The following is a 20,608-nucleotide window of genomic DNA, read 5'->3' as shown; positions in this document are numbered from 1 at the left end:
ACAAATGTACTGTACATTATCTCGACGATTGATACAATCGTTCTATAGCCGATATATAGCTTTTTGCTTTACAATACGGTACGTATCATTTTTTCCCAGTGAAAAATTTTAAAAAGATACTCGCGCGTGCTCCTACATGTATATGTGTACCTCTTTCATTGAACTCGACTCAATCGATAGATTACAACTTTTTGCGCTGCAAAATGTTGACCCAGTCTCAATATTACAATAGAATATTGTATTAATATTATTATTATTACAGTGTAATATTAATACAATAAGTATTATGTGTTATTAAATTATTATAACAGTATAGAGAATTATTATAACAGTATACGCACTATGACACACATTAATATTCGCGGTATATTATTTATATTTTTATAACAATTAGAGTATATATATATATGTATATATATATATATATATATATATATATACTCTATATGTATATATATATATTCTCTCTATTTTTATATATTTAATATTTTATATTCTCTCTACTTTTGTGAAATTACCGCTTGTTTCTTTGATATCTAGATTCTTTATTTTATTTCAATAACAGAGAGAAAGAGTTCAAACAATAATCTAATTCCAATTTTATTCCCAAGGATTCAAAAGTAATAATCTAATGTTATCAATTTTTATTTTTTTCCGAGTTAATCAATCAATTAATATATATATATATATATATATATATATATATATATACATATATATGTGTGTGTGTGTGTGTTTGTATGTATAAACTTGAGATATAAATGTTTAATCGCGTCACGCGATAAACAAATGTCTCGCAATATTATACTGCCCAATTATAACATTCGATTGTTAGAAGGGTGCATTCTGAGCGCAAAGTGTTGACTTTCCATTTATTTTCGACGAAATATTTCGCCTGTTTTGATAAAGAAATTATTGTGATATCAAAAATTGTACAGGACGGTGTAACGAGCTTGGCTCGTTTATCATCATCAGCGAATGGGCAAAGCTATCGGTTGAAGGATTAGCTTTTTTTTTTTTTTTTTAGGAATATGGTGCACTCGGGAAACTGTTTCTAGAAAGCGAATGCTTTATATGCTCCAGCTTTCGATTGCACTTGGTGCACTAAAGACGCGAGAGACTGTTTCGGTATTTTAAAGTTCATCAGAATCGGCATGACGAATCACTTGAACAAACAGTCGGCCTGAATGTCGAGCATCTGTCAAATTGTGTGAACGCGATTTACATCACTAAAAGACCACAAATTATTCGCAGTATGTTATAATATTATCAAACTAATCAGAATGAGCACTCGTCAATGCTAAAAATGTGACAAAACAAAACAAAATAAAAAAAATCTGCGTGTTCCTTTGAAAGATTTTTATTTTTCTCCATCGTGCTCACACTGAATAACGCGCTGTCCCATGTTGTTGGATGATATAAATAAATGAATACGAAGAAATCTATTCTACGTGACTATGAAAAATAGATTACCTTACGATCTTAAAACGTGAGATGCAGTTGTCGAAAAGGCAATTCGAAAAGGTAAGACACGGTGAGATCATTCGCTCTCGCCTTTGTATATTTTTTTTTCATTCGACAACCCGTAAAAAATGTATCAATTAATGGCATTGCACACTCGTACAGTACAAGCGATTTGCTCTTTTTTGTTTTTTTTCTTCTTTTTTGTATTATTATTTGAATCGCGATAAAGCGGAAGAGATACGGGAGGGGCGCATGTTTTTTTTTCCTCGATTCTAAATAAAGACATATACCTGAAGATACATTTGTACTAAAAACTTAACTCCCGTGCCGGCTTCTTATCATGAGCGTAGATTCGCGGGAGTTAGAATTGTTTTCTACAGCCTGCGTCGGATTCATTAGCATTTAAAAGATCCTTATTAGAAAGCATTAAGATACTTGCAGAATACTATATCGGAACACTTGCATTCGATTTATATTATTAGAGAAAATGTAACCTAATTATTAATTGATAAACTATATTAATTAAATTATTAATAATTATTAATTATTATTAACATAACTATATATTTTTTTTAAATTCTTAGATTTCTATATTTTTATGGTTATTTACTCAAATTGCTAAATTCTTAAATTTCGAAATTTTTGTACAATTATATCCCTGTAAATATTTAAATTTCAATTTTTTAACTTACAATTAATAAAAAATTGAACTTTTAAATTTTTACCTATTTAGGATTTTCAAAGTTTATTTGTCATTGATTTCGAAATTGTTGAATATCTTTTTGTATTTAGGTTAAAAATTCTAGAGTTCTCAACGAGTAAATCAAATAAGATATTTAGAATCTCCAAATTATTATCACTAAAAGAAATATCGATTTCAAATTTTTGAACAAATTTTTTCGATTAAAAAATCTTTCCGACACATGCTGTATAATGCGCGAGAAAAATGGACCGATTGAAAGAATAATACACATGAAAAAAGTAAATCGGACGATTTTTCTTCGCGTATCGCATATTATATTTTAAAGTAATAACGATCCTTGATAATACTTCGGCTTATCAACTATAAATATAGCGCAAGTTAGAAAACAAGTTTTTCCTGCGGCATTGCATAGACTCCTCCTCTCAGTGATACATCTTCATTAAAACCATAAGAAGAAGGGCTTCTTGAAGGAAAAGCATCAAAGACAATCCTTTGCCGCCTCGTCCTCTCCATAAATTTCAGGTAGAGATGTTGGCTGTCCACACATTAAATCAGAGACATTTTTTGTATTCACCGCCGAGTTGTCGAAAGTGTTCGCACAAGTACTGAAATCCTTGGTTATCTCATTGATCTCCCTGTTCTCTTCGCAGTTAGCTGTTAACTTTAAGGTTGGTACAGAATATATATTCTCGCTGTCAAAACTGTTCGCGAGCGATGTAGTTGTCGACGGTCGGTCCAAGTAATATTCCTAAAATATTATCAAGATTATTTCTGAATCTATATTTTGATGCTTCTCATTATATTGTGAATGTTATTGTGTATTTATATTTAATTATACATATATTTATAACAATAAAAAGAGATCTTTCAAAAAGGATATAATTTCTTAGAAATAATTGATTTCACCTTAAATTTGATAAATTTTGCAAAATGGAATATTTTCTCAAGAAAAAAGATCTGCTTAAATATTCAAAATCTCTGTAAAGTTATTAATAAGAGGATCTGTTCCAAATGCTATATAATTTAAGTACATCTTTGTGTATATATTATGTATTAAACAATATCTAAATCCATAAAATATATAAATCTATTAAATAAAATAATTACCTTCTCTGTGTTGAAAGGAGTAGAGATTTGTGGTGTTTGACTGCAATGTGCTAAAGCTATTAACTCCTTCTGACTTTCTCTAGCATCCACCAAAAATATACTTTCTTTCACTTCTTTTGCGTTATATTCATCGATTCTGAAAATAGTCAATTATTATTATCAAGTAAATATTTTGAAAAATTTCTCAAATAAAATTGTCGTATTATAGTTTTGATTAAATTATCGGCTCTTTTTTTGTTTTCGAATTTTCACTGATGCTTGTCAAGTTACTTACTTATCGTATATGACTGCGTGTAAGCCGAGTTTCTTCAGATGTTGGATAGTAGCTTTATCATTGTTGTCATCGCCCCAACAAAAGATAATTAATCCTGCGTCCTTAACCAATTTGACTTGAGACGGATCTCGAAGAATATCTTCTGTGTGGACATTAATTCCTAGAATGTCCGCGGCTAATGCATGTCTCATAGCCATCGGTATTGTCTGGCATCTCGGATCATGGTAAGTGGGATACTTCAATGTAACGCCTTGCGTTAAAAATACTACTGGATACTTATTTTGCTTGAGACGGATCATCGCGCAAATATCTGGATTAAATGAGGAAAACACGATTTTTCGATCGCCTCCGTATTCCAATACCACCTTCAGAATTATATCTAGATACATGTTGAGATCAAAGGGATGATTAAGTTCAAACGTGCCATCCTATATAATGATAAAAAGATTTTAATTATATCTCGCTTTAGATTAGAAAGAAATGTAGAATATCATCTAAAATATTCTCACCTTCAATTGCATGGTCCATTTAATTTCGATGTTGCATCCAACGTGCTGCTCCAATTCTTGGAGCACGGTTTGCAGCGTAGGGAAGGGCTGATGATCTTCCAAATCTTCGTCGAAGAATCTCGGATTCTTCTCACGGCCCTCGGCAACGTGATAAACCTGTGATAAACCAGAAAAAAATTTGCGCCAATAAAATAAACGCGTGAACGTATGATGACAAGAGAATCGATAAAGTCGTAAAGATAAGATCAACGTCGACGTAATAAACGCTCAAAGCAAGACAAAACAAACGATATTGACTTTATGTGAATATCTTACAATTTTGTGCTATTTATTATATAGTCGCACATGCTATGATGATAAAACTGTACAAGATGTCGGAAATATTGTGGAACTGAGCTGCAGGAGAACAATTGTAGAAAAGAAAAAGAAAAATATTAATCTGTTTTTCAGAGCGTATATATATATATATATATATATATAGGTTTCAAGGAAATATTTAAAAAAAATTTTGATCGATCAAAGTTAATGACTTATCAAAGCTATTACTCAGTCTTGAAATTCTTCCTATATTTTTAATGAAATCTTGAAATCATGAATATTAGCATGAAGTAGAGAAAGAGGGTGTGAAACTGGTGATTATATTAATGATATAAAATGTCAGAAACGTTAAAAGAGCAAGTTTGTGAATTACTTTAATTGTATTTTGCCTTTAGACAATTTGAATAGCTACAAGCTATTTGACTGAATGTTTATCAAATATATCTCAAATATATCCTTTTCAGAGCAAAACTCGGCAAATATAAAACTAATCGCGGTGCTCAATTTTATTTTCTTATTGAAAACTACATAAATCTCTCATTTATATAAAATACTAGATATTTATTAAAAACTCTCCTAGGTATACTAGGTAGATTTATACCTCGGCGAGTTTGATTATTGTATGCCGCTCTTAGAAAGAAAGATAAATGTTTATATATATATATATATATATTGAGATAAACATTCAGCTCTTTTAAAAAAGCGGAAGATTGTGCTATAATCACAGAAGAAAAAGGAAAATTGTTTTTTTTCGCAATAGCGATAATAATCGAATATATTGACGAATTCGGTCGTTTTTGATAGCATTTAATAGCATTTTAAAAGCATGCAAATCGGATGAGTATATTGATTAGATTATAACATGTTTTTAGCGACGAGTTAGCCGACGCAAGCGGTGTGAAAGCTCACCAGTTTGTTAACCCTCTGCTCAGCTTTATCAACGAAATAGAGCACTTTACCCAACGAATCCGCCGGATAACAATAATCCTGTTAAATATTAAAAAATCCAGACAAAAGAGCATGTCATATTTTCGAATGTTTAAATGCATGAATTTATGAACATTTGTGTACGACATCCTCTTATGTAGCGATCTATTTTTCTTTCATGAAAGAAAACAAGAGAAATAAGAGCTGCGAAAAGCAAAACATTGATACGGGAAGCATTCTCTTAAAGATATATCCCATCACCTTATAGTATTATATAACATCGATTGTAATAAATGCATCTTTTAATTAAACCAGCAGAAGATTGGTAAATATAATAATAAAAAATATAACTTTAGACTCTCAACAATTCAAAGATTTACATAATGATTAGAAATTCAGTAATCAAAGCATGTAATAAATTTCCTATCTAGATTTTTCAACATGTTTTCTTCTTCTGCTGTTTTCATTAATTACAATATTAATCTTTTAATGTAAAATTAGCAGATAAATATTTTCTGAAAATATGAAATTCACATTATTGAAAATAAATTTATAAATTATAATTATCAATCGCTATAAATAGTAATTTTGTTGAAATTTATATATATATATATTATGTAAAAGAGTTACATAAAACATATAAATGTAAAAGAAAAAAAAAATATATATATATATATATATAAATTTTTTTAAATATGTGAAAAATGAAAATGCATGACATAAACAAGAGGCATAAGAGAAATCATCACTAATCGATACCTTGAGTAGATGCAGCTGTTCTAAAGTAAGATCCTTAACGGGTATTTCCAGCATATCCATAGCTTCTATTTGCTTCTTACGTTTCATCGAGATGGATACGTAAAAGTCGTGGTAGATCACAGGTATAAGATCCTTCGATAATTGAACATCAAACTCGACCATGTCTGCACCATGATGTGACGCAGTCTTCAAGGATGCAATCGTATTCTCGCGTACGTTAGCGCAGCTGTAAAGAGACGTCGAATTAGATACACAATATATCTAAAAGAGAAATTTCCTGCAAAATTATATGTGAATTGGGAGAACACACGGAATTCTGATTTTATCTGTAACATTGGCGAGTAGTTTTTAGACATATATATATATATATATATTGACTTACTTCTTCATTTCAAACTTAAAAGATGTACCAAGTCCTCTATGTCCTACGTCCAAGCCCGACCATCGTTGTTCCCAATGTTTTGCGTACGAAATGCTTGTGTCCCATGGATAATCCGGAATTGGTTTTATGGCGACATATTCCACTGTTAATTGCCCTACAATATAAGAGAAAATAATATGTATGAGCATGTGAAATTACCATTACTCATAAAAATGTAAACCCATCGTTTTTGAATATATCAATTGTGACGTTTTAATTTTAATCGTTTATTATCTAGTAAACTTTTATATTAACAATCTTAATGTTATCTTGCGGTTTAAAAATAAAGCCAAGATGTAATCTATGTATATCAAAAACACCTAATTAAATCTTTGATTACTTTAGAGACCATTTTTTTTCAAAACGAGAAAATGTCGAGATATTAATACCTTTTACAAGTATTGAGAAAGAAGGCTTTTTTGTACATAAAGCTATATTTTATGGAATTTAATGATCAACAAAACTACATTACTTAAGTAATTTTAAATAGAATTTAATAGAAAAATTTAATTTAAGGTTTAGTTATAAAAATATATATAATAAAAAAATTAAAAACTTGTAAAAAAAAATCTAGACACTTTCACTATAAAAAAATCTGACTCCAAGTTAGGCAGACAATCAACTATTAAAATAATATCTAGAGATTTTGTGTGAAACACCCATAAGTGTGTGTGTGTATATATATAAAAATTCATTCTTTTAAATCACACAAATATCAAATGTTATTTAATTTCAAAGTAAAAATTAAATAAAAAAAAGGGGATATCTTTAATTACTTTTTACACTTCGTACACTTACCAATAGGTCTGTGTTTTGTACTAGTAATTGGTACAGTGAGAAGTCCGACACTGGGTTGTAAAGTACTAGGCAGGATATAGCTGAAACCAATGTGATTTGGTGGTTCTCCTGGGAAACACCTTGAGCTGTACACGTAGTAGTCCACTAAGTATGCCTGGAAAAAAAGTCTACTTAATGTTTCATCGAAAAGGCCCTAGTACACTTTGAACAACACCAAATATGTTTCTTTCAATTTTAGCTCATCCATTTTTCGTGGTTGCTTCAATATTAATATCATATGTCCTGTGATCAAGGACAATAGGCAAGTAAGAACAATGTTTCAATTATATTTATTATTCGAATTAAGAATTTTGTTTTATTCTTTGCCACAACAAACGATTTGTATTTATTCCGAAACGGCAACAAGATGTTAATTCGCGAATATTCCTTAATCAAGTGTATTAAATAAACTAAATTATTTGAAGCTTCCGTTATATATTATTTCACGATAATAAAAATTTCGAAATTTATAGAATCGTTGGTAGGCACAAGAGCAACAAATTTCTGGTAATGAATCGGATCAATAAAGTGCCAAATGTGGTACACCGCCATTGGTGACGCGTGCAACGTGTATTACCCCGCAACACCTGCCGAGATTATTCAAATATTAAATTCCGAGAAAGTGAAATGCAGAAATAACAGATTAGGAAGAGCGAGTCAGCAACGTTTGCAATTCCGATTCAGAAGAGATTCTGACAGCATAGATTCTGGCATTGGCCGCGCAGCTGTGACACGTACGGTATGTAGAAGAAGTCGGTCAGAGCTAGAAAATATTAGTAGTAATACTAAAAGGATATAGGAGTGATGGGAATCTCACCATTTTCGACGCACACAGATGGATATGAGATGTGACAGCGTTGATATCGCAACATTTCTGAGGAATTTACGGAACGGCTGCACGACCCGCGTAAATCGACAATTAGACAAATGAATTGTCTGGAACTCGAACAAACGAGCGCAACTCCATTTGTCGATACACTGCATATGTAGTCTCCATTTCACGCGAAAGAAAACGCGGGACGATTTACGAGAGAACAGCCAGAAGGATGGGTCTGGTAGGATGAACGACAATCAAAACCATCATATCTCCGTGTGATGTCATGTGACACAGATGTAAAGTGGTAGACGATGCTTTTTAGCATCAATACACCAGATTGTATGTTAGCATCATCATTTGCACCAGAGGTCTTGCTTTTGTACAAGTTGAACAGGTCGTCTTCGTGTTCCTCATGATTGGACATCGCACGCGAGCACATCGCTGCTGGCATTTCCGAGGGAGATAGCTGCTGGACAAGTTTAATTATCGTTTACCAAATAATTCGAATAAGTTGCGCGAGGAGACGTGGCCAGCCTACTCGTGGTCTACTGAAAACTCACATAGTATGGTCAATGCGTATTCTTAGTGTACTCAATTCGTTTTGTGAATCCGCTAACTAGTAATTTATTGCTCTGCCATGCCAACGACTTGCTGTCTTTGTGAGCATAAGTTCTTTCGAAAAATGAAATGCAAGTAAACAAATTTTACATAAAGGATTATATTGAGGAAACATTGTATTTTTTATTTTGTTACAAAATTCGAGTATTCAGTTGCTTCTCTGAAAGACAAATAAAATTTGAAGAGTGAAATTTTTATACGCAAAAATTACAAATTGATCATTTAATGTTTATCCAACGATAAACCTTATCGAAATCGCAAGCAATGCAAGCAATAAATCCTAGTGAAATGATTTTCACATAACTGTGTGCAGTATATGATGCTCCGATAAAAAACTCTCCACGTGGAAACTTACAATTGTTTCCGGATACCGAACGGCAACGTTGAAGATCAAAAACTCATCTTCATTGTAAGGACGGCCGAATTGCTCCTGGGACTTGAATCTAGCTTCTTCGTCGTTCATCACCTGAAAACATATGTATCATTTAATTAAAATTTTATTCATTAATAATATAAAAAATATTTTTAGATTTTATACATACAGCGATTTCCGTAATACTTGTAAAGGCAGGGTGATCAATAATATCTTGCGTATCCATAGAAAGGCTATCGTCTACACAGTCGCCCCCAAACTGTTGCAATTCTAAGGAATTGTGTCTAACTAGATTTACAGGTGTCATCTGTAACACGGGCATAAAATATCACTTGATAAAAAAAAATGCTGAAAAAATTGATGCAATATCTGCTACTCTAGTATATATTTATATATTAAAAATAATTAATTATTTTCGTTTAAAAGTATTAAAATGTGAAGGAAAAGAGAATAGAAATATAAAATTGATAAAATTATAACATACCTTAATATGAACTTTTCTATTTTGAAGTCGATTCTTCCAGAGTTTAATAGGATTGTTAAAAAGTTTAAATTGTATCACAGTTTCATCTGTTAGCCAGCCTCGTTCAACCTTGTAGTAATTATTGTGATAGCCAAATTTATCAGGCTCTGGCAATATGTCATTATCAAAATTGCTTGCTGCTATAAAGTATTGTAATCAAATGATAATATATATATTATAGTTAATATGATTCACATACTTTAGTTATATATATATATAAATTATTTTAAAAAAATATTAGTTGATACATACTATTTATTCTAATTAATCTTGGTGTCATATGAGTTTCCCATCTGCGAATAATCAGAGTTTTAGCTGAATTTTTAGTGCCGTTTGATTGACAGATGACAGCTATAAAATACCGAAACTCGATATTAGCATCAATAGGAAGAGCAATCTTTTGCGAAAATATTCGTCCATCTCTGAAATTTTTATTAAATATAAATATAAAATGCATTTATCATATAATTTTAATTTATTTTTTGTTTCCAAATTACAAAAGAAAATCGATTGCTTTTTAAGCCATTGATGATGATTCAATAAGCTTTTGTGAAAGGAATAAAAAAAAAAAAAGAAAAATTAAAATTCAGCAACAAAGGAGATTTAATATTCGCAATCAAAAGAAATAATATAGTCCCCATAGCATATATATATACTTACTCTTCTTCATTATCAAATATGCTGTCAGCTACATTGCTTTCACATCCATCATCATTATAGAAATCTCCACTGCTATTATTATCAAACAGTACAGGGGACTCCCTACAACTGCTATGCTCCTGCGACATCAGAACAGCCTGGTTGTGATTCCAGGCACCCAATTCAGGCAGATTTCCAACCACATAAACGACCTCGTTTTTTTCCAGGTTGGGTACCTTTAGATTTTAAGCAATTTATAATTAAATGCAATGTGTTTTTAATTTTCTTTAATTGCTCAAAGATGTAATAAAGAAATTACAGTGTTTGTAAATTACCTGGACTCTAAAAATCCAATCTCTCTTAGATCCCTTCATGTCGGAATTTTGTATGACCGCCACTTCTATGATGTTAAATTCACGTGACGCCTGATATCCTCCTCGTTTTTTCACTCTAAAAATTGTAATTGTTTTATAATACTATGTTCTTTTTTAAGATCTTGTTGCTTTAATTTTTTTTAAATACCTTTTCATTATTTTTTAATAATTGTTTTCATACATAAAATTGAGATTATTAACATTACGGTAAGATTTATTATAAGCTATTTCAATAATTTGGTTATTAATTATCAAGAATAATATTAATTGTAAGTCCTCATAATACATTTCTGTGGCATTGTCGTCTGGGCTAATTACTTTATAATTTGTATCATATTATTTAAACTATTTTAGTCTTTCTTATAAAGAATTTGGCAAAAATAGAAAGCTTGAACGCAAGCATATTTTTTTCAATTATTAACGTTAAGTAACGCCAGTATAATTTTTTATAACAACAACAAAAAAGTATGATCATTATTTTATTATCCCTAATTATTTTTAGAAAATTCCATCCTCTTACTAATGACCAATTACAATGTATCTTGTATATTAAATTGTAAATAAAAATAAATCAGAATAAAAAATAATATATACTCAGAAATGTCTTTCTAAGAATTATCTTGATAAAAATTCTTACAGTATAAAGCTTCATATCAGATATATCAGTATGTATATAATTGAATACATAAACATTTTTATCATGTGTCATTAAGATTATTACTATTACATTTCAATCTCTATTCTTTTATACAGACTTTATTAATGTATGTTTTACAAATTATTCAGCCAAGACAAGTCTGAATGTATAATATAAACTTATATGTAGCTTTGTAAGTATATTTTAAGAGAGAACAAAGATGTTATATATTTGTAAAATTACCTGAAACCACAAATAGCAGGTCAATATATATTACTAAAATATTCGTGACTTTCAAAATATAAAAAATATAAAAAAATTTCGCAGAAACTACGAATTCGTGTTGTTTCTCATTGCAGGGGGAAGAAAAGTCATTGACATATCATCACATGTTCTGACGTGGCTGTAACATCGAGAGGATCGTTTTTTGTAATATATCTATTGTCTTACATGACTCACAATCGACGTAAATACCTAGCTCGTTACACGTAGCGCACGTGTAGCGCAGATCAATGTTGACGTTTCGAGATTTTCAGCACGCGATGGCACAACTATACAATTACATAAAAAAAAAAAAAAAAAAAAAAAAAAACGAATAATTCGATAAAGAGCGAACAAAACGTCAATATTTTCCGTCTCAAATGAGCACGTTCTTTCGAGACTGACAATTTTCACTTTCCGAGATAGCGATTGCAAGCAGCAACGTTTGTAAATATAGTGCAGAGTTTCATGATGAATTTCAAGTTTCGTGGACTGGGTTTTTCACGAGATCGACGAGATCCCGTACTGTTTAAGTGCGAGTTCTCGCACTTTCACTCGTGGAAAATATCCTGCGAGAGCGACTCTTTTTTTTTTCTACGCAGGCTCCGCGGGATTTAACAAAACTCCCTTTCAATTTTTCCGTCAAATGTCCATTCGTTATTGAACACTTTTCTAGTAATGCAAACGAAACTACTTACGACGTGGAGACGTCTAGACTCGGACGATTCTGTTGCAAGAGTCTTCTCTCGGAGTCAGCTGTTCTCATCCAGTCCTCGCCGTCCGGCGACTCGCGTTATTTAACGAACGACTGCGACGGTCGTTCCGGACTTTTCGTAGGACTCGACATAATCGTGACCGTAACTCTCGCCTTGACGTAATGAACACAACAGACCGCGTGCACGCACGAGGACGCGTTGTCAGAAAAATGCGCTGCGTTGGCGACGCGACAGCGACAGCGCCAAGCGCCAGTTCGCTCCTTTCGTCCATAAACAAGTCACTGAATATAGAGAGGCGTGCCTCGCACTTTTCCTCTCTGCGCCAAAATTAATTGTTCCGATGCACCGTTAAGCCCGTATCACACTACCAATTGTAAATTGAAGATTGAAGATTAAAGATTAGAATTTGACTAATCAGAATAAAAGGAACTAAAATTGCTTTGTTTCGATTGATCAAATTTCAATCTTCAAACTTTAATTTCAATTTTTAATGCGTAGTCTGATACGGGCTTAAGAGTATGCTTTAATGCTCTTGATGTGTAATAAAGTGCATTTCAAGTATGAGTAATCAATAAAAACAAATCAAGGGGTACTTAAGATTGAAATTTGACCGATTAAGACAAAGTAATTTTAATTCCTTTGGTTCTGATCAGTCAAATTCTAATCTTTAATCTTCAATCTTCAATTTTCAATTTGTAGTCTGATACTTTGATTGATCAATCAAGACAAAAGAGACGAAGATTTCTTTGTTCCTTGATATTTTGGACCATATTTTTTAAACAATTGGTTAAATATTGTGTAAGCTGTTATTTTTATTTCGTCTTTGATCTTTTTTACAAGTATCAACCGCTTACATGAAAATCGTTAAATGAGGTCTGATTTAGTGCGACATCTAGATACGACGAGCTCGATGATTGCATAAACGATTTGGAATTCAAAGTGGATGCTGGTGTGTGAAAAAGGCGGTAAATAAAATCGCGATTATCATCATATATATATATATATATATATATATATATATATATATATATATATATATAAATAAAAAACAAGACGAAATACAAAACAGGTAAGAAATATACAATTACATACATTAATAAAAATGTTCTTTCGTCGAACAACAGCAAGATCTAAAAATTAGATAGTTTAATATATATAAGACGTCGCGCCGGTTTCAAAATTTTTGCATCTGAAAGAAAAAAAAACGCGAAATCAATTTTGCGACCATACTCTTGATTCTGATCGTGTAACAAGTTAATATACCGAACAGGAAAGCGTTCGTTACAAACCTACACGAGTTAAGTGGCAGGGGAGACATAATCATATGATAATAGTCCCTGCATATTTGTATGAATAGGAAAATATAGTGGATTATCAGCGATATCGAAACGTGTAATACTATGCAAGTTATTTCATATATTTTTCTTTTCCAATTCGAGTTGCAAATTGTATCTAACATTTACAATTATAATACTACGATTATATAATACGCTATATTATCCATATTTATATTTTATATTTTAGTATTTAATATGGATATCTGATTTTCAGATCCGACGCGCTAGGTTACGAAATTGTATAATTTCCTTCGGACTTCCTTTTCTGCTGCCCGCTATTATTGTCGACAAATGTAAGTAAAAAAAAAACAAATTTACTTGGGAAGCAAAAAAATGAGAAACGCGACCATGAGATATATGGATATGTTTCTCTACTTTTGGCTGAGACTGTTAAGTGTTTGGTGCTCTAATAAATAAGCGTTGAAATAATGAATTTAACTCGCTCTCTCTCTGCACATGCGTCTCTTGGAAAAAGAAAAAAACATATCTTTTGTAACTCATGAATAACAGCATACACAATAAGCGAACGCTGTAGTCGATGTGTTTACGATGTAAATAAAAATCATAATGTGAAGAATAATCGGAATGCATAAGAAATACACGTTAACCGAAGTTCATTTATCATGCGTAAGCGTGACGTCACGAGCAACTTGTCAGATTCTAAACCAAATGTCAAATGAGAAATTAAATCGAGCGAGATATAGTTGTAAAAATAATACTCGTATATAACAGTTTTAATTAAAGGTGATATGAAGGAAAGACATGATTGAAGATAATACGGCAAATTTTTCGTGAAAAAATTTTCCAGAAATACTAGAAATTCTTAGCAAGATTTCTTGCCATGTTGACAATCAACCGAGAGAGTTTTAAACTTCTTCTTCTTTTAAACACTTCTTGTGAGAATTCTCTATAGAAATCCTAAAATTAAAATATTTTTGTGTTGTAAATAATATTAGAAATATTGAAACATTGAAATAATGCGCAAAGATATTTTTATTTATTTTTTTATCGTAATGCACATATCATATAATAATATGTCTATTCTGATCTAAATATTATAAATCTCTTGATTTGATTTTCATAAAATTTCTGAAATATTAATATATATATGTTATGGCAACAAGATCAAATGTCTACAGGATATATCTTATTTATTAATATTCTATTGGTAAGAAAATTTTTTGGATATCTTTAAACTTTGCGAATATTAATTAATATCTAAGATATTTATTACATCAGTTGAGATTGATATTTGAAGTATGATTTTTTCACGTATTAATTGCGTTAAAAATTCTGGTAAATCGATTTTTTTTGCAAGTCATTATTTCTTATTTCCCTGACGTTCCAGAATGTTAATATCATTATCACCATTTTTCGCGATTATATTGACCGTTAAGACGGCCAAAAAATTTATTATCACAATTCACGGATAACATTTATAATAACTGACCATCGTACTGTTACGTATCGGCTTTGCGTCATGAGTTATTTGATTAATTGCAAAAATATCATGACAAAATCATATTTTTTGCAAATACCATTAATGAGTTATACAAATAACACGTCAGATATTTCGTAATTTCGTAATGCGACGATTCGATACAGCAAAAAAATATTTTTAATTATATTTTTGATATTTTAACATTGTTAATCACTGTGCTGGTGTGATTATCGTATATGTATAATGATCTAATTAGAAAAATTGAGTTTATCACATATATATATATATATATATATATATATATATATATATATGTATATATTTGATTTTATATATCTATAATATGCAAGATGTTTATAGTAAAAGAAATATTTTAAATATTAATATTCTGCATTTGCGACGTTTTCTAAATTAAATAAAGAATTTGTTGGAATTAATTAATTAATTTTAGTATTAATTTCAGTAAACTTTTTTTATTTAATTTTTCAAATCGAAATTTTGAATCAAATCTTTTCTTTATCAAGCATCTTTATCTATACGTGTTAATTAATTTAATAAAACGATGACTTAATAAAAAGCAGATTCAAGTAAAAATTTTTATTTGAAAAATTAAAGTGAGAATTCAATTAAAAATGAGTTTCTACTTTTTCCAAGAAAGCATATTCTCTTATATTTTGAATTATTTATTTGAAGTATATAGAAACTATGTATCGATTGTGAGATTTCTGATGTATTTTTGATATATATCTAATATATTATACTAGTTGAAAGTCGTCGTAAAAAATATTTTATATTTTATTTGTTATTCACATAATTAGCAAAAAATGAAGTTTCTTGAGGTTATAAATGCTAAAATTCCTCGATTGCTTCAGCATTATTTAAATAAATTTGTTGTCATAAGATACATTTCCGTTACATCATATGTTTTCAAGAATTAAATATTTTTATTTAACGTTTCCGTGGTTGGATTGTGTTGTGCATAACCAATATAAAACACATATATTACATTCATGCAAACAGGATTTTAAAACGGCTTATTATATTCTCTTGGTTTAATCCTTTTACATTTTTGTTAAGTAGCTCTGTTCCATCAAACTGTTATTTAATTATTAAAAGGTTTTATTCTGCTTTTCTCTCTACTAAATAAATTAAATCTTTAAATTCTTGGAAATTTAAAATTATAATGTAAATTGCGACAACGTAATATTTGTAAAGTTCTTTTCCTCTTTTGTATTATTTAATTTTACATCTTAATATTATATTATTATTATTTTGCGATAATCGGAACATAAAAATTTTAATATATAACAATTAATATAAAAATTCCCAAAGAAAGTCTCTGAGCAATGGTGTCACTTGAAATTCGAACAAATTGTAGATTTCACAATGACAGCTGATATGAAAAAGTAACATAAAAATTGTGACTAACATATAAATCTTGTCGAAAGACCCGAGGGTCCTTTACGATCTTTTTTTCATTGCTACAGGCTTTACCTGCAATGTTGATTGGACATATCTGTGAAGATATATATAATACCTATCTCGCTTTTTTTATTAACTAATCATAAATCTGTTTTTCACGTTTTCTTTTGCCTTTGACGTTATATAAATTTTTTTTTAGAAAATATTTTGTTTTTTCTACTCTTAGCAAAAACATTTCCAATAGAATATATTTGAGACGAAAGAAGTTAATTCTTTTATATTTACTGACAATTTCCTTCTTCTAGCAATTAATTTTTCGAAGCTTTTCCCACATTTATTATACAGTGATGGACGTGAAAAAATGTGAGGAAATAATCTTGCTTGAAAAGACCAAAAAGCTAAATCTAATAATAAAGTATTGACAATAGAGAAAAAAATTATTTTTTTATTATATTTTTAATTATATTTTATTTTAAATATTAAATTTCTTATTGGAAATATTCTCAATAATAAATAACTAAATAAATAAATAACTTCACTATTTTTCCAAGATTAATAAATTTAATTTATTTATCTATAAAAAGAATACGATTTGTTTCTCGATTTAAAAATTTCAATTTATATTTTTAAACGATACTATACGATTTCATTTATGGTATTATTTTGTATAAATTATATAAAAATATTTTTTTTTAATAACAACTAAAAGAGAGCAAATTTACATCAATATTGAGAGAACTAAAATATAATTGAATTGGTAGTAAAAAATATTGATTTCTGTTATCTTTACTCGCATCTTAGAAAACAATTAAATATTTATCTAAATATATATATGCTTTATGTAGACAAATACAATTAATAATTTAACGTATCAATTAAACTGATAATTTATCTTGATATTTTAGTCAAATTGGTAATTTATATGTACATTGTAAAAAAATATATTTAGCTAATTGTAAAAATATATTTTTAGCTAAATATTTATCTACATAAATACATATGTGTGTATATGTATATATGTATATGTATATATATATATATATATATATATATATATATATAAAGCGTAAAAAAACAGCTTTATGATTGATTAAAATAATAATGGATAGATAGGTATTATATGTATCGAGCACGAGCATAAGTATAATTAAATATATATATATATATATATATATATATATATAAAAATTATGAATAACATATAAATCTTCTCTAAACATTTATATATATATAAATATATATATTATATTTATATATATTATATATTATATATATATTATATATATTATATATATAAATATATATATTATATTTATATATATTATATATTATATATATATTATATATATTATATATATAAATATATATATTATATTTATATATATTATATATTATATATATATTATATATATTATATATATATATAAATTATAAATAACATATAAATCTTGTTCAAAGAACCGAATGTTCTTTACGATCTTTCTTTCATTGATACAAGCTCTACTACCTGCTATATGTATATTTGACATATCTGTGAAGATATCTGTGAAGATATGTCAAATATACATGTAGCAGGTAGTAGAGCTTGTATCAATGAAAGAAAGATCGTAAAGAACATTCGGTTCTTTGAACAAGATTTATATGTTATTTATAATTTATATATATATATAATATATATAATATATATATAATATATAATATATATAAATATAATATATATTTATATATATATAAATGTTTAGAGAAGATTTATATGTTATTCATAATTTTTATATATATATATATATATATATTTAATTGTTTAACTAACAAGATACGATTAAAGAGAAGAAAAATAAATATTTTTAGATACTAAAATTCAAAAGAAATGTAGGCCGAATATGACAATTATTTTAAATGTGGAATTATATAAATCTATTTTTGCATGATTTTTTTATCGACTACATTGCAAAGATAAAAAAGAACATAAATATATTTATTTATTTCACATTGTATTTCGTGATGGAGAGAAAGTGTTACTTGTGCCAAGGTTTCAGAAATGCAAAGTTGCGTCGCTATCAGAACTGTCAGATGGCGACAATCGGGAAAGTTGTTTATGACGGATCAGCTGCGGTCTATTTTCCCGTCGTCTTCGCGAGAGTTCAAAGTCTATCGACTGAGAAGTTTGTCCGCTCTTTAAATATCTTATTTATAATACGCCATACTACTCGTTTAAAACATATTTACATACTAACGTGATGCAATAAAAACTCTTCTTTGTGCCAATATTTTGTGCCATTTTAAGTGGATCGTTTTTTTAACATAATTTTACAATTTTATCTCTAAATATAAAAGAATTACTTTTAAACAATGATTTCCATATTTTTATTAAAAAAAAAGATGCAAATTTTTATTTTGGAGTGTAGAATTGATAAAAATGGCGATACTTTTAGGACACTCTATATCAAAATTTATAGGTAAACTTTCCAATTGATCGAGGTTTACACGTAGATAAAATGTTAATCGGAACCTTGACTTTAATAAGTGATCAGACTCTATCGCATTAAATTAGCTTTAATGTTACAAGTATCAGCATTTTATTCGATATTTTGTTTAATATTATCAATATTTTGTTATAAAAAAAATATTGTTATAATAATAAATTAATTTAATTTGTCTTTATATTCCACGCCATTCATTATATAAAATGCATATATTTATATAAAAATATTTGAACAAGTATTCATCTGCAATTAAATGTGTGTAATAATAACAAAAAAAAAAAAAAAAAAAAAATTAAATGCACAAAAATATATTAGTAATTTAGAGATATACGAAAAAAGTGTGTTGAGAGTAAGGTGTGATTTTTAGAATACTAATAAGTATATCTTGAATGGCGTTTTTCTTAGGTATAATTATTATCTCCGTTCGATTCATTCATTCGACAATTAAATGCTGTCACGTTTTCGCTACTCACCTGCAAAAATATTTTTCCACACGTGCTAACTTCCGGTAGGTTGCATCGTGCACCGATTCACGACACTATCGATCATTGCCACCTTCTCGATCGTGTTAATGCCGACGAACGACTTTTTATTATCCGGAAAAGTTTATTTCAATTAACCGGTTTGATTTCCGTTCTTGGAAAAGTCGCAAACGTAAAATGAAAAAAAAAGCGAGAATGAGAGAAAATAACCAATCGAGCGTACGTTCCGACGCGCGTGACTGCTCGAGAGCTACTAGCTTTGCATTCGCATTAGACAGATGTTTAACGCTGCTTGGCTTTCCCTTCTCTTCGACTACCCGTTATATGCACGAGCGACGATGTCGACAGTTGTACGCAGAAACGAGTCGCACTTCCCTATATATGCGGAGTTATAGGCATATCTGTGATAATCGTAATATCGCTACATTAAAGTATATCGATATTGCACTCTAATTTCAGCGAGAAAGTTTCACTGTGGTAATATTAAAAAACTATCAGTATTGAAAAAAAAAAAACGAAAGAAAAGAGACGATCTGACATCTCGATAATATTTCGATATCTCAAGATTATTGTCGATACTTCGATAGTATTATCAAAGTGTTTACGTAATTGTTTAAAAATCTCGTGTACTCTCTCCTTTTTTTTTTTCTCTTCATAATTTGGTTTTTCTGATATGTTGATGAGATTATTAGAGCAATATAAATTCAAGATTCCATCTCATAGTTTACGTTATGTTTTCGTATTTTGTTTTTCAACTTTAGTGCTGCTACAATTAACGCTTATCAAGACAAGACCAACACTTATCTTTTCTTTGTACATTCCGTCTGTGTAATAAATGTCGACAGAAACAAATATTCTTCTCTCGTGTTCTCTATCGCATATTGCGTCATTTATATTCGTATGTTGAAAATTTATAAAATTGTTATTCTCGCATACAGCTGTGTTTTTAAAGATGTCGATATGAAGACATAACATGAGTCATTTCCTTTTTTCTCGATCGTGTCTAATCATCGCATTAAATGTATTACTCATAATTTATAAAATTTTACATTAAAAAAATTAATGAAAAACATATCTGAATTTGATGTTATTTCTAGATTCACTTAAACAAATTAGTAAGATGTAAAAAATGTTCTGTAAAAAAATAATAAAAAATTAATGAAAAA

At 29.1% G+C, this 20,608-nt stretch overlaps 1 protein-coding gene and 1 long non-coding RNA gene across 5 annotated transcripts in view; one reads left to right on the top strand and one right to left on the bottom strand.

Moving 5' to 3' along the window:
- Positions 1-1,344: 1,344 nt before the first annotated feature.
- On the bottom strand, positions 1,345-19,713 carry LOC140676471 (glycerophosphocholine phosphodiesterase GPCPD1). 4 transcript variants are annotated; one of them, XM_072911568.1, is made up of 15 exons: positions 12,260-12,580; positions 11,544-11,703; positions 10,625-10,739; positions 10,311-10,525; positions 9,903-10,072; positions 9,612-9,790; positions 9,297-9,434; positions 9,110-9,220; positions 7,281-7,434; positions 6,444-6,597; positions 6,062-6,287; positions 4,058-4,213; positions 3,549-3,976; positions 3,275-3,410; positions 1,345-2,915 (listed from the first exon to the last, which is right to left on the bottom strand). In XM_072911568.1, the coding sequence occupies exons 3-15, from the start codon at positions 10,661-10,663 to the stop codon at positions 2,646-2,648; spliced, it is 2,376 nt and encodes a 791-aa protein (XP_072767669.1). In that variant the 5' UTR covers positions 10,664-10,739; positions 11,544-11,703; positions 12,260-12,580; the 3' UTR covers positions 1,345-2,645. The 4 variants fall into 4 exon arrangements, with proteins under 4 accessions (XP_072767669.1, XP_072767668.1, XP_072767667.1 ...); XM_072911567.1 differs by lacking the exons at positions 11,544-11,703; positions 12,260-12,580 and adding an exon at positions 19,434-19,713; XM_072911566.1 differs by lacking the exon at positions 11,544-11,703 and having other exon boundaries at positions 9,612-9,787; positions 12,260-12,590.
- The window catches only part of LOC140676480 (uncharacterized), a 59,074-nt gene continuing 51,764 nt past the window's right edge, over positions 13,299-20,608 (top strand). Inside the window, exons 1-2 of the long non-coding RNA XR_012048565.1 lie at positions 13,299-13,346; positions 13,829-13,907. This is a non-coding gene — a long non-coding RNA (uncharacterized lncRNA). The remainder of the gene's footprint in view (positions 13,347-13,828; positions 13,908-20,608) is intronic.

The sequence above is a fragment of the Anoplolepis gracilipes genome, chromosome 2 (genome assembly GCF_047496725.1).
Source record: "Anoplolepis gracilipes chromosome 2, ASM4749672v1, whole genome shotgun sequence".
In the NCBI taxonomy this organism is placed as follows: Eukaryota; Metazoa; Arthropoda; class Insecta; order Hymenoptera; family Formicidae; genus Anoplolepis; species Anoplolepis gracilipes.
This window is presented reverse-complemented; position numbering and strand designations above follow the sequence as displayed.